The sequence below is a fragment of the Chiloscyllium plagiosum genome, unplaced genomic scaffold (assembly GCF_037043375.1).
Source record: "Chiloscyllium plagiosum isolate Xiang-an unplaced genomic scaffold, Cpla_swu_hap1 HiC_scaffold_2, whole genome shotgun sequence".
Classification (NCBI taxonomy): domain Eukaryota; kingdom Metazoa; phylum Chordata; class Chondrichthyes; order Orectolobiformes; family Hemiscylliidae; genus Chiloscyllium; species Chiloscyllium plagiosum.
In genome coordinates this window covers 19,785,662-19,800,742 of record NW_028270140.1, presented here as the reverse complement: position 1 = coordinate 19,800,742, position 15,081 = coordinate 19,785,662, and the positions used below count along the sequence as shown (strand labels likewise).

The 15,081-nt window shown below is 40.8% G+C and overlaps 1 protein-coding gene and 1 long non-coding RNA gene across 2 annotated transcripts in view; one reads left to right on the top strand and one right to left on the bottom strand.

Moving 5' to 3' along the window:
* The window catches only part of LOC148151831 (transmembrane protease serine 11C-like), a 33,092-nt gene that overhangs the window by 4,539 nt on the left and 13,472 nt on the right, over positions 1-15,081 (bottom strand). Inside the window, exons 4-6 of the mRNA XM_087995126.1 lie at positions 13,907-14,069; positions 8,787-9,052; positions 6,286-6,422 (exon numbers count right to left, since the gene is read on the bottom strand). Of these exons, the coding sequence (XP_087851252.1) occupies positions 6,286-6,422; positions 8,787-9,052; positions 13,907-14,069 (566 nt within the window). The remainder of the gene's footprint in view (positions 1-6,285; positions 6,423-8,786; positions 9,053-13,906; positions 14,070-15,081) is intronic.
* Positions 5,135-15,081, top strand: part of LOC148151830 (uncharacterized) — a 48,996-nt gene continuing 39,049 nt past the window's right edge. The window contains exon 1 of the long non-coding RNA XR_015759700.1: positions 5,135-5,239. This is a non-coding gene — a long non-coding RNA (uncharacterized LOC148151830). The remainder of the gene's footprint in view (positions 5,240-15,081) is intronic.

Genomic DNA, 15,081 nt, shown 5'->3' with positions numbered 1-15,081 from the left:
TCCAGCTCAGCACTGTCCTCATGACTTGTCCTACCTGCCTATCTTCTTTTCCACCTATTCACTCCCCACCCCCCCTAAACTATCACGTTCATCCCCTCCCCCACTCACCTATTGTACTCTATGCTACTTTCTCCCCACCCTCACCCTCCTCTCATTTATCGCTCCACCCTTCAGGCTCTCTGCCTGTATTCCTGATGAAGGGCTTTTGCCCGAAATGCGATTTTACTGCTCCTCGGATGCTGCCAAAACATTGGTTAGGCCACACAAAGTACTGTGTTCAAGTCTGGTTGCTACATTACAGGAAGCATGTGGGGGCTTTGGAGAGGGTACAGAAGAATTTTACCAGGATGCTACCTGGATTAGAGGGTATGAGCTATGAGGAGTGGCAGAGGTTGAGGAGAAACTTGGAAGAAGTCTATAAAATAATGAGATGCATTGATAGGGTTGACGGTCAGAATCTGTTTGCCGGAGTTGAAATGTCTAAAACTAGGGGGCATACATTTAAGGTGAGAGGGGGCAAGTTCAAAGGAGATGTGAGGGGCAGATTTTTTTTATTACACAGACTCATAGGGATGTACATCATGGAAACAGACCCTTTGGTCCAACTCATCCATGTCGACCTGATATTCTAAATTAATCTAATCCCATTTGCCAGCACTTGGCCCATATCTCTCAAAACCCTTCCTATTCCTATACCCCATCCAGATGCCTTTTAAATGCTGTAATTATACTGGCCTCCACCAATTCCCCAGTAGCTCATTCCATACATGTACCAGCCTGTGTGAAAAAAATTGCCCCTTAGGACCCTTTTAGATCTTTCCCCTCTCACCTTAAACCTATGCCCCTCTAGTTCAGGACTCTCCCACCCCTTGGAAAATACCTTAGCTCTTCACCCTATCCATGCCCCTCATGATTGTATAAACATCTATAAGGTCACCTCTTCGCCTATGATGCTCCAGAGAAAAATAGCCCCAGCCTATTAAGTCTCTCCCTTTTGTTCAAACCCTTCAACTATAATAGCATTCTTGTCATTTGTTTCTGCACCTTTTCAAGTTTAACAACATTTTTACTCTGACAGGAAGACCAGAATTGAATGGAGTATTCCTAAAGTGGTCTAACCAATATCCTGTACAGCTGCAACATGATCTCCCGACTCCTATACTCAGTGCATCGACTCCTATACTCAGTACCACATGCCTTTTTTCACTACCCTGTCTACCTGAAACTCCACTTTCAAAGAATTATGAACTAGCACTCCAAAGACTCTTTGTTCAGCAGCACTCTTCAGGTTCCCACCATTGAGTGTATAAGTCCTACCTGATTTGCCCTACCAAGTCTGGAATGCGCTGCCATGGTGGTGCTGGAGGCAGATGCGATAGGAGTATTTAAAGAACTTTTAGATAAGCACATGAATATGCAAGGAACGGACGAATATGGACCAAGGCAGAAGAGATTAGTTTAATTTGGCTTCATGTTCAGCGCAACATCATGAGCTGAAGGGCCTGTTCCTGTGCTGTACTGCGCTATGTTCTATGTTCTAAAAGATAGAAGAAAAACAGTAAAAGTTGAAGCACACGATCTGGATCTAGCTTTTTGAACAAAGTGCATGGATGAAAAATGTTTAATTTTGGTGCCCAAACAGGCATGCATTTCCAGAACAAGACAGTAGATGGGGCTATATCAGTTTATCCAAAACAATGGGCAGAATCTTATACTGTAGTGCTCAGAGTTTTGTAAGCTATGGCAAGATGTATGACAGAATCAGACTAGAAGTCTCGACTGCTAGAGCATCTTGCTGCACCTTTTATGCCTTTTGCTGAGCAGTGAAACAGATTTCTCACTAGCTAGTGAGGAGTTGCCAGTTAAGTGGGATGGTATCTCAATGTATGGGATTCTATGAGAGCGGCACAGTGGCTCAGTGGTTGGCACTGCTGCATCACAGTGCCAAGGACCTGGGCTCATTTCCAGGCTCGGGCGACAGTGTGGAGTTTGCACATTCTCCCTGTGTCTGTGTGTGTTTCCTCCAGGTACTCCAGTTTCCTCCCACAATCCAAAGATGTGCAGGTTAGGTGAATTGGCCATGTAAAATTGCCCATAGTGTTCAGGGATGTATTAATTAGGGGTTTAGAATCAGTTTAACTCAGTTGGCTGGGTCATTGGTTTACAGAGCAGGGTGATGCCAACAGTGTGGGTTCAATTCCCATCACCAGTTTGAGGTTACCATGAAGGACTCTCCTTTTCAACCTCTCTTCCCTTGCCTGAGGTCTGGTGGTCCTCAGGTTTAATCACCTCCAGTCACTTTTCTCTCTAATGAGTGCAGCCCTGATAGTCAAGTAAGACAATAGTGACACAACAGGTAGGGGTAAATGTAGAGTAATAGGGTAAGGGAATGGATTTGCGTGGGATACTCTTCAGAGGGTCGGTGTGGACTTTTTGGGCCGAAGGGCCTTTTTCCACACTGTAGGGATTCTATGATCGATGATAGCAAGGCAAATGCTGTATTAATGTCACAATTCACCTCACTAAGATTCAGCTCCCGATCTTAACAGACATGCTAAAAAAAAGCTAGACGTCAAGGCATCTTGACGTTGAAATCAGAGCAGTGCTTGGCAACTTTGGTTTGCCGTTTGTTTGAAAGTTCCTCCATGTTGCACACCAGCAGCTCAGGGCATGCACCAGCTCGTGGACTGGACCAAGCCGTATCTGCGGGCTCTTTGCTCACTCACTCTGAACCTACCTGTATGCTCACACCATTCCTGCCTTGGCCTTGCCCTTGTGCACTTAGCTCTAGCTGAATGGGGCAATCAGGCTTGTGTTACTTCAGTCTTGCCTTGCCAATTTGCATATGAACACAGGAAGGAAGCCTCAGTCAAAGTTAAGATCAGGGGAGAGCTTTCACTGAGGGTGGTCAAAGGCAGCCTCTGATACTGGTCCGGGGGCCTGGAGATGGTCAGTCATCGAGCCACTTGTGTGGTCAGAGTCAGGATGCCTTCTACAAAAGGTGGAACGAAATAAATACGGGGTAACCTGCTATCCTTCTTGAATCCTTCTGCCCACTGTGGGCTGCATTCCTCCTGGAATGAGGGGGAGGTGGGTACTAAAGGAGAGAAATTGGGTGACAGAGGAGAGTTGTCCCGAGAGAATGAGTAGTCAGTGGAGAGTATATGCAGGGTCATTGATGTAGGGGGTGACAGTAAGTGAGGGAGGATACCTCAATCAATACTGCGAGTGATATGGCATCAGCCTTGTTGGAAGATGAGTCTGGTAGCAGGAGATAGAAAAAGAGTGTGAGGGAGTGGGAAAGAGATGGTGACACTTGTACTGGTGAAATGGAAAAGATCATCGACTTTTTTCCTACAGGGCTGGGCATCCCGCCAGACTGCTGAGACTATACTGACCTGGGGGGCAACCTCAATCCAGATTGGCGTAGTCTGGGTTTTCTCACCTCCTGTGCCAGCAGTGGGGGAAAGAGGTCATGTGCATTGGCACCGCTCCATCCAGCAGGACCCCCAGGTCCTTGTCCATAAAAGCGGCGCCAATTCCCCCCTAGTCTGCAACACAGAATCATTCAGGATAGCTTCAGACTGACAGGAGTTGTCTGGATGCAAAAGCTTATAAACATGGCATGTGCACCAGGTCATTTCCAGGCTACTTCAGCAGTGGTGAGTTGCCCTGGGAATGGCGCCATGGGAAGACAGGAATACGATTGAATGTGAAGGATGCCATAGGGGTGGGGTAAATAGTTAATGAGGTGAGTTAGATAAGATATGGTGACAAGTCCCATGGTGAGAATCCTCCATAAAAAAAACTTGCTATAACTCACACAAAGGTATCAGGTATCTTCATCCCAAAATCCAAGCAATTTGAGCTTCCATTTCTTAGTCACTGGCCTGTTCCACCAGGAAGATAATTGCCTTATAGTATAAAAATCCCAGTTTAGGACACTCAAGATCTGTTTACACTGTCCTAAGATAGTTGCAAATTAATAGAAACATAGGAATTGTTAAATGAGAAAAGATCCAATCTATTTAGTTTAACTTATACCAAACTGGTAACCACATGATAATATTGGGGTGTTTGACTAATTGTTCTCAATTAGTCTACAACATTTTCCAAGCATGCATGTAAATAAAAACCTGCTGGTTTTTTTTCAGCTGGAGGAGAGTTGTGGGAACAATATATTCAAAGTCATCCATTCCTCTCAAGCTCTTTATGTTCACTACGTGATGTATTCAATTTCTTACATACAAATCAATGCTTGGATGAAAAGTGAACATTGACTTAAAAATGCCAGATCTTATCTTCAGCTATTGTAAGACTATAGTTTCAGTAGATTCCTAGCGTGTACCAATTTGTATGTGGTTGAAGGAAGTCTCTGCTGATGACTGTTTCTTCATTCAGGAATTTCCAGTGAGGTGTGGCTCTCAACTGGAACATTCAGCATATCACTTTGGACTGAAGCCAGCTCTCCACTCCTTCCTGACACAGCAGAATTGGAGAATCGGAATGAATGGTCAAAGGTAATCTAATGCGTAAAAACGACTGCAGATGCTGGAAACCAGATTCTGGATTAGTGGTGCTGGAAGAGCACAGCAGTTCAGGCAGCATCCAAGGAGCAGCGAAATCGACGTTTCCGGCAAAAGCCCTTCATCAGGATGAAGCTGATGAAGGGCTTTTGCCCGAAACGTCGATTTCGCTGCTCCTTGGATTATGCCTGAACTGCTGTGCTCTTCCAGCACCACTAATCCAGAAAGATAATCTAATGGTCAATCTTAAATTGATATCTTCACTACCTAGTCAGTAATCACTTGTCCTTTATAGGACATGTTCACTTGTTCCACTGTCTTTAATACAGGTAGTTCTTCTATAACGTGATAGTTGCATTCTTGCGCAACATCACATTATAGCAACATTGCGCTTTAGAAACAGCATTTAAAGTGTTGGCAATATAACTGCATTACAGTATCCCCAATTTGTCAATCACATTACAGCGAACTTGCATCAATGAAATTAGTTATAGCAGAACGACCTGTAATTGATAATGACATGATAGTTGCTGCAGTGTATCTTTATGTAAGTATGTTGATAGTTTGCATACATTATCATACAGGATATGATGTTCAAATCTATCAATTGACAAAGCAAGATATACTTGGAAAAGATTTCAAAATACAGACGTCCCTGATTTAGAAACATCTGACTTATGAACGCTTGAACTTACAAGCACAGTCCCATACAGGTGTGTATTAATATTAATTTTAAAGATTCAACGTTTAAATGTTTAATCTATTTATGGTTATTTTATAATGTCCTGCATTGTGTTGCAACTTGCGTACAAACTGACTAGTGAACGGACTCAAGAACCAAGCCTGTTCTCTTGGAGACTGCCAGTAGGAGTTCTGAAGAGGGGTCAGTGAACCTGAAACGTCAACTCTACTTTCTTTCCACAGATACTGCCAAATCTGCTGAGTTTTTCCAGCAATTTCTGATTTTGGTACTGTGAGTAGTTTACCACTCTTATTTGAGCAATTAGTAAATTTGTGTTTGAAGCATAAAAGAAAATACAAGAGCAATAACTGGTATCTGTAATAGTTCTTTATTGACTCTATCAGAATATCATGGAATATGTGAATTTGCCCAATTGTATGGATTTAAGGATTGAATGAGTGAAATTCATTGTTGTTGACGGCGAGATGTGAGAACAAGCAGCATTCTGTTCTAAGTAAGTTCTAAGTTCTACGCCTTAAAGTTGTTGAAATGACAGAAGGATCTGCTCCCACTATAAAAGTAATTTAATATTGCTCCCTATATTTTCAGAAGTATTAGAAGTTACCCTGAAATGGAACTGTTGCAGCATTTACAATCTATAAAGGGAGAGAGTGCTTATTCCTTGGTGTGACCATTATCCAGATTTAGTTTGAAGCTACTTGCGACCTGTAGTTTACAACAATAAATCGACTTGTTGAATGTTAGTTCATGAATAAAAATATTGCCCATTGTAGTACATTTACATGAGCATGACTTAATACCTTTTCTTCAAAACATAAAACTAATATCTCAACAAAATATGAATAAATTAACCTTCTGTTTAATTTGTCTATGTGAAAGGCAAGACTTCTACTGGCTGACTAGTAAACACTTTCCATTAACATTTTGGGAACAGTAATAACTTTCTACCAATCATGGAGCAAAAGCAGTTCAGCAGCGGGTGTTGAGAGTGCAAACCAGGGGGCAGCCAGGAAGCTGTAGGGAATCTAATCTAATCTAAAAAAGTGAAAAGGTTACCTGACAAGCATCAACTCCTCCTGCTAAGATACCAGCACACAGCATCCTATCACTAATTTGGTTTCCAAAGGTACGTTTGCATCGTTTGTCGTTGATAATTTTCACTTCTGCTTTTTGAAGGATGTTTGCAGGTGGGCCTGGAGGAAAAAGATAATTAATTAGCTCTTCATTAATTTCTGAATTTGAACAGAAAAGTCAAGTCTGACATTCCAGTGTGGCACTTGTTTTAACTCATTCATGGGATGTGGCTGTCACTGGCTGAAGCAGCATATATTGCAAATCCCTAGTTGCCCTTCAGGAGGTGGAACTGAGCTGCCTTCTTAAACTACTGCAGTTCATGTACTTCAAGTAGACCCACAATGCCATTAAAAATGAAGTTCCAGGATTTCAATCCAGCTGAATGAACTGTGATATATTCCCTAGTCAGGATGGACAATCATTTGGAGAAGAACATGTGAGTGGTGGAGATCCTATGTATACATCCTTCTAGGTGGTAGTAGTTGTGGGTTTGGATGGTGCTAAATAAGGAGTCTTGGTGAATTTCTGCAGTGCATCTTGTAAATGGTACACCTTGCTGCTACCGTCAATGGTGGTGGTGTGAATATTTATGGATGCGGTGTCAATCGAGCGAGGTGCTTTGACTCCTGATTTGTGCTTTGTAGATGATGAACAGATTGTCGGGACCCAGGACCTGTCTTGCTTTCTGCAGGATTCCTAGCCTCTGACCTGCTCATGCACCCACTGTATGTGTGTGGTAGTCCTGTTCAGTTTCTGGTTAATGCTAGCCCTCACTATGCTCATTGTGGGAGTTTCAGTGATTATGATGTCAATTAATGTCAAGGGGCAATGGTTCAATTCTCTTCTTTTTGGAGAATGGTCATTGCCTGGTACTTGCGTAGCACAAATATTACTTGCCACTTTTTTGCTCAAACCTGGATATTTTCCAGGCTTCGCTGATTTGAATATGAACTGCTTTGGTACCTGAGAAATCATGAATGATACTGAACATTGTGCAATCATTGATGAACATTCACTCTTCTGATCTGATGACAGAGGGTTGGTCATTGATGAAGCAGCTAAAAATGGTTGGGCCTAGGACATTACACTGAGGATTGTCTGCTTTGTACTGTTTTTTGTTGGGTAGATGCCAGTGTTGTCATTGTGCTCGAACAAATTGGTAATGTATGCAGTATGCTCTAGAACACAAGTCTTCAGTACTATTACCGGAATATTGTCAGGGCTCAGAGCCTTTACAGCATCCAGTGACTACAACCATTTCTTGGTATGACGTGGAATGAATTGAATTGGCTGAAGACTGGCATTTGAGATGCTGAGGACTTCAGGAAGGGGCCAAGATGGATCATCCACTTGACATTTCTGGATGAAGATTGTTGTGAATGCTTCAGATTTATCTTTTGCCCTGAGGTGCCTGGCTCCCCTTTTATTATTGAAAATGAAAAATGAGTGAGGATCTACCTCCTCCAATGAGTTGTTTAACTGTCCACCATCATTCACATTTTGATGGGCAAGGAATACACAGCTTAGATCTGTCGCACTGGTTGTGGAGTCGCTTAGCTCTATCAGTTGCTGCTAATGCACGTAGCATTGGAGGTTGATGCATCATTTTTAGGTATGCCCAGTGCTGCTCCTGACATGTCCTTCTTCACTCTTCATTGAACCTAACTTGATGTTAATGGTAGAGTGAGGGATTATACCAAACTATGAGGTTTTAGATTGTGTTGGTGTATGATTTATGCTACTGCTGATAGTGCACCTCAGAAATTCCTACTCTTGAGTTGCTAGAAATAAATCCAGTTTAACAGTAATTGTCTTCAAAAATCCCAAACAATATGTGAAACATATCAAGTGAGTCAGCATCAAATAAATCCAAAGCATCTTGCTAACTCAAAATGACATAATTAGATGCTGTGTGATAAACTAAATATATTTTAATTCAGTTATTTGATTATAAGGCTCTGTCCTTAAATATAAGCAATCATTACATTGATAATTAAATTCTCAAACATTCTAAAATTATTAAGATATATTGGAGTACTTTCTCCAGTAGATACATCACACTTTTGCATTGAAAGCAGCCTCAAGAGATGGTGGAAGTGAATTTTTAAAGGTATAGATAGGATCTTGATAAGCAAGGAGTTGAAGGATTATCTGAAGTTGATGAGAATATGGAAGAAAATATGGATGAGAATATTGGAGCAGGCTTGAGGGGTTGCATAGTCTACTCTTGCTCCTAATTCATATGTTAGTGTGGTGCCAGTATCCTGAAAAAACGTTAGTCAATTGACCACACGCATCATCATAGACTGAAAACTGGTAAAATTAACATGGATAATGGATACACAAAAAACCATCATCAGGATGAGTATCTGACATTCAATATACTTAAAGAAATAAACATTAAAATGGAAAATGACAGTTTTATTGACATTGCAGGGAAGACAAATCATTCAATTAAAATTGAAATAATGCCAAAATCTTACCTTGAAAAGCAAGCGCTCCCCATCCCGTGATTGTACATTTTCGACCAGCAGAGATGACTTCACTACTCGATGGGAGACAAATTGGCTGGATGAACTTATTGAAGATGAGAGGAGAAGAAAGCTCCAGTAGTGCAATGTCATTGTTAAAGTTCATTGGAATGCTATAGTTAGGATGGATGTGGATTCTACTGATGGGTCTCGATATACCACGCCGAACAAAGATTGATCCCATGTAAGCTTTCCAGTTTGAAGGGTTGGCGAATGCTCTTTAAGCAAACATGAACAAACATAATTTCAATCATTCTTAAAACATTTAGGTTAAATCTATAATTCTTGTTTAATACTGAGCTTATTTTGTGACTCCATGTCTTCGCCATCACAGAGTCTGCTGTTACAGTCTCCACAAAATTGTGCACTTCTTATCCTACTGAAACCATTTGTTGCCGAAACTCTCATTCAGCCCTTTGTTAGGACCACACTCCATTACTCCAGCATACCCCCACTTCTATGTTACCTACATGCCAACTGTTCTATATTGGCTCCTGAGAATTACAGAATTTGACAGCATAGGAGGTCCTTCAGCTCATTTAAAAGAACAATCCCCAGTTTCCCCATAAACATGTATCTATTTCCAGATTTACATGCAATTTTCTTTTGAAAAATACAGTTAAAAGTCTTCTGATATCCTTTCAAGAGTGCAACCCTAACCGTTATGGAAATAGACATTTTACCCAAGAAAGGAGGCCATTCAACCCATTCTTGAATGTGCTAACCAAAAATAATTATTCAGCCTCATCCTATTTTCCAGATCTTGGTCCATAACAATCGTGATTTTTTTTTTGAAATGTGATGAGTGTTTTTGCTTCTTCTAGCCTTTCAGGCAGTGAATTCTGGATCATTATATTTCTTGAGGTAATTATCCTGTACACACCTCTAATTCTTCTAACAATTACTTTAAATCTATGTTCCTGATTATTGACTTACCTGTTACTGAGATTATGTCCTTCATGTTATTTAGGTGTTATAATATTATATACCTTAATTAAATCCCCTCTCAACCTCTTCTTTTCTAAAGGAAACAACTCCAGCTTATTTAACCTTCCCTTTATGAACAATAGACTATTTATTGTCTATTCTCTCACATTGTTTGCTCTCACCAAAAAGGTATACTTCACATTTTCAGGATTGAATTGTTTTACCACTTTCCTCTCACCTGTCTTCTCGTTTCAATCAGCCTTGCAGTTTTACAACTTTTAAAATCTTTCCTCCCTCAATTTAATTTTTCAGTCTTGCATTTAAGTCATGGCTTAGCTGTACATCTTCTACATCTGTCATGTTCTCTAGCCTTACAATTCCCTCCCTGGCCCCATTACTTTCACCTATCCATTCAGTCTCACCTCGAAACCAGGCTTCAGCTGCCCAGCAACTCACTAAGGCTCCTTGACAGCAACTTCTAAACCTGAGGCCTCTGCCACCTAGAAGAACAAGGTTAGCATCTGCATAGGGAGAAAACGAAAAGCAAGTGCTTTGGCAAGCAGGAGGGAGGATGGTAAATGGTTTCTTGAAAACAGGATTTGTGAAATAGATAGAAGATGCAATTGATTTTTGTTAAGTGTGACATAACACAATGAGAACAAGGAATGGAATATTGCCCAGACTAAATGAAAAGAAGGGTGGCATGGTGACTTAGTGGTTAGCACTGCTGCCTCACAGCACCAGGGACCTGGGTTCAATGCCAGCCTAGAGCATCTGGCTGTATGGAGTTTGCATATTCTCCCGGTGTCTGCTTAGGTTTCCTCCAGATGCTCCGGTTTCCTCCCACAATCCAAAGATGTGCAGGTTAGGTGAATTGGCCATGCTAAATTGCCTGTAGTGTTCAGGGATGTGTAAGTTAGGTGCATTAGTCAGGGGTAAACGCAGAGTGATAGGGTAGGAGAATGGGTCTGGGTGGGTCATTCTTCGGAGGTTTGGTGTGGATGTGTAGGGCTGAAGGGCCTGTTTCAACACTGTAGGAACTCTATGAAGGGTGTGGATGAACAAAGAGGCTTGGGATTTAAATATGATAATGTGGGCGCAGACAGATAATGGTATTTTCCGAAGTTGCATACGTCTCTCACCACAACCAATGGCACCTTGGGACAGACATTGGGTACAGGACTGAAATAATCATGATAAACTTACGTAAAATATTGGTTATGCCACACATACTGGAATGTGCCCATTCAGAGTCCACTCTAGAAAAAAAAGTCTAAGAATCTAAAAGGCCAGGGATGGAAAGCTAGGAGGAGACTTGACACATTGGACCGCTCTTCACTTGAGCAAAGAAGGGGACCAGGAGATTTAATGATAAAAGATTTTGATGGGGGCGGCACGATGGCTCAGTGGTTAGCACCGCTGCCTCGCAGCACCAAGGTCCCAGGTTCAATTCCAGTCTGTGTGGAGTTTGCACATTCTCCCCATGTCTGCGTAGGTTTCCTCCAGGTGTTCTGGTTTCCTCCCACAGTCCAAAGATGTGCAGGTCGGGTGAATTGGCCATGCTAAATTACCCATAGTGTTAGGTGCATTATTCAGAGGGGGATGGGTTACTCTTTGGAGGGTCGGTATGGATTTGTTGGGCCAAAGGGCCTGTTTCCACACTGTAGGGAATCTAATCTAATCTAATCTAATGAATAGGAAAGAATTATCGTCCGATTAAGAGTTCATTAATTTAATGTGGCCAGTGTGAGTCTAAAGGAGTGAATTTATAGGAACAGGAGTAACCCACTGCATGGCTGATGAATGGAATGCTTTGCTGTTGTGTTACCGTTATGAGGTTTAAAAGCAAAAGGACTGTCTTTATACTTAGGTTACCTATGCTGTAACCTATGCTGAAGCATGCCTGTCGAGGTGATGAGACTATTAAAGATTTACTGAAGCCTAGATTGTTTTACTGAGAAGGTGCAAAATATTCATTCATGTAGACAATAGTGAAGGCAGCTGTGTTACTGGTGGAGAAAATGGGTCACCAATTATCTCAAGGAAGTATTGCCAACAATTGGGAACTAAAGAACAGTTAGTTAGCATCTATACTTGGATACAAAACCAATGTGATTGACATTACCATGGGAAAGGCAGGAAAGGGAGCCATTGTAAAGTTTGCTTTGTAGGCTTTACTATAATATCACCAAATATCACAGTTAGTCTACCACGAACTAGGATGAGAAAGAACAGCCAGAGACCAAGCTCCCAAAGGTGTACCATTCTGGAATATGTGCAATTCAGATATAGGTTGAAAAGACCAAATTTATTTGGCAATAAGTGAGGCTGGAAGATACCCCTAGCTCGTGCTGAGGAAGGATCATTAGGAACAGTCTCATTAGGAAGGATAATTCTGGTATCAAAGCTACCGGGGTGAGATGGAAGCACAAAAATAAACCATTGTGAGTTAAGAATCATTTTGGACTGGTTTAAGGAGAAGCCAATGTCTATTTAAAGCTGAGTGTAAAGTTTATCTATGAAGTATGTTTTCTTTTGATTGGACTAAAAGTAAAAAGGGAACTAACTGTTCTGCAAAGTATGAATAGCCTCCAGAGATAGACTTAACCAAATGTCTGTGTCTTTTGGCACAGTAAATGTCTTAAAATGTAATATCTTACTGTATAATTCTTTTGGCTATTAACTAAAGGTTCAATTTTCAATAAATATTTGAAAAAGAAGAATAGTAGAATGGAAGACACTGCAATTATATTAGGATTGCTGCAAAAGTCACCTGCTAATGACAGCAGGGAGGAATGGCCTTTTTTTATACTTTAATATTTAATAATTCTAAACATCTGGATTGAGAGAAAAGCGGGAATGTCTGAGGCTAAGAACTCTGCTGATATGTTAGCAAGCATTCAATTATTTGATTTGGATATTGGGACAATAAAATAATATAGGAGACTTTTTGTATGCAGGTCGTTCTGCTGTAATGAATGTTTCATTAACATGAATTTGCTGTAAAACGATTGATGAATTGGGGACAGTGTTTCTAAAGGGCGAACTTTTAGAATGCGTAATGTAATGCGATTACGTTGCCAATACTTTAAGCGCTGTTTCTAAAGTGCGATTTTTCTAGAATGCGGGGTTGCACAAGAACACAACCACCGTGTTATAGGAGAACTACCTGTACCACACTTTATGATCTTATGAATTTACTATCAAAATTTCCATGACATGCTTCTAATCTTAAAAGTTATATTCTTAGTCAAGATCACATGGGAGTCAGATACTTGAAAATTTAAATGAATGAGTTGAGGGGTACTTTGGATGAATGGGTCATAAAGCCAATTTTCTAATTTATCAGTATATCAACAATCTTATGAAAGCACTGGTTAGTTATGTAGTAGCTGAAGTTTTAGTTAATATTGCCACATGCTCAAAGCTAAACAGCCTGACCGCAACAGAAAACCAGTGGAAATGTATTTTCCCAAATCTGACTAAACCATTGTCTCAGTTCACTTCGACTATATAGTTGATGACTCCCACCAAAAACAGCAAATCAGCACATTGACCTGGGAGTACTACAGCGGAGTGTTCTGATTAAATATTCATCTATAACTGGGCGTTGACAGAATTGGCATGGCAGCAGTACAAATTATTTTATTTGTACACAGTTTTACCAACAATTTATTTTTATGCATTCATGGGAAGAGGTCATCACTAGCTAGGCCAGCATGTATTGCCCATGCCTAATTGCCCAGAGGGCAGTTAAGAGTATACCACATTGCTGTGGGTCTGGAGTCACACGTAAGTTAGACCAGATAAGGATGGCAGATTCCTTCTCTAAAGGACATTAGATGGATTTTTCTGACAATTGACAATGGATTTGTTTAATCATTAGACTCCTAATCCCAGATCTGTGTTGAATTCAAATGCCATCATCCATGGCAGGATTCAAACCCAGGTTCCTAAACTTGGGTCTCTGGATTAATTGCCCAGCGATAATACCACTAGCCCATTGCCTCCCCAATAGTCTATAAAATTATGGTATAATGCAACGAGAATTTCTTCAGCATTAAGACTAAGTTCCAGCCTTACGAGAAAATGTGTCCTTTTTACATTTGGCATGTATCAAAGACAAAGACAATCTTAATAATTACTTCTGAAAACAGTGAGCTGCAGAGATGAGCCATCTGTCAGAGATGATAGAGGCACCACAGACGTGTGATCCGATTTGAAGGCTAACCTGCCAAGGCCATTCACCATTCACAGAGTTTGTCCCACCAACAATCCTACTGGAGAATGCAGGTCTGGAGCCACAAGCTGTGTAACATACAGAAATGTTTAGAGAGTGACATGTATATTTGGAGGATTTTATGTAAGCATTCATATTCCAAAATATCAAATGAACGCAACCTTTGTACCATAAGGTTTAGGTTAGCTTTGATAAAGGATAAAGAAGCAACCAAGCCATCTATGTTTGAGTCGCATTACTTAAAGAGGGAGACTTATGGAAAACTTCAAGCTTCCTGGGATTTGGGGTTGTCTAGTGAAAAAAAGATTGAGCAAGTTTGGCTTTACTAATTTTTACACTCTAAACAATGAGAGATGTTCTTATTGAAACATGGAAAACATTTGACAGGTAGATGCTGAGAAAATGTCTCCCCTCATGGGGGTAGGCTAGAACTTTGAGACAAAAGTTTAAGAATAAGAGGTTTTCCATTGAAGATAAAAGATTAAGGAGGAATTTCATTCCTCAGAGAATGGATAATCTTTGGAATAGTCTTCCCCACAGAGCTGGATCATTGAATATATTCAATTTCTGGGGAGTCCTGTTATCCGAGTTCAGCAAGAAAGTTGAGAGACAGCCATGCTCAGGTCAGCCATTCTTTAATTGAAGGGCAAGGCAGATATGAGGGGCCAAATGGCCTACCATTGCCCTGACTTATTGCAATCTTAAAATAAGGGGGCCGATTTCCATGGGATGAGAGCATATCTGGTTCAGATAATTTGGAATCAAAGCTTAGCAGGCAAAATTGTAGTGGAACGATGGGCCATTTTTAAATAGGAGATGGGTTGGTGGGAGGGACAGAAGGAAGGACAGGCAGAGCCAGATCTCACTTGCCAATGAAAGAGGGAGAGTAAAACATAGTAGAAAGAGTACACACAATAGACATCATGTTGACAATGAGATGCAGGTGAATCTAAAAAATTTAAAGTGGAAATAAAACAATCTAAGGAAGGGAAAAGCATGAGAAGTGACTGGCAAATAATATAAAATGGAATCTAAATATCTATGTACACAGAAAATGGTGGTTAAAGAGAGGAATATAGC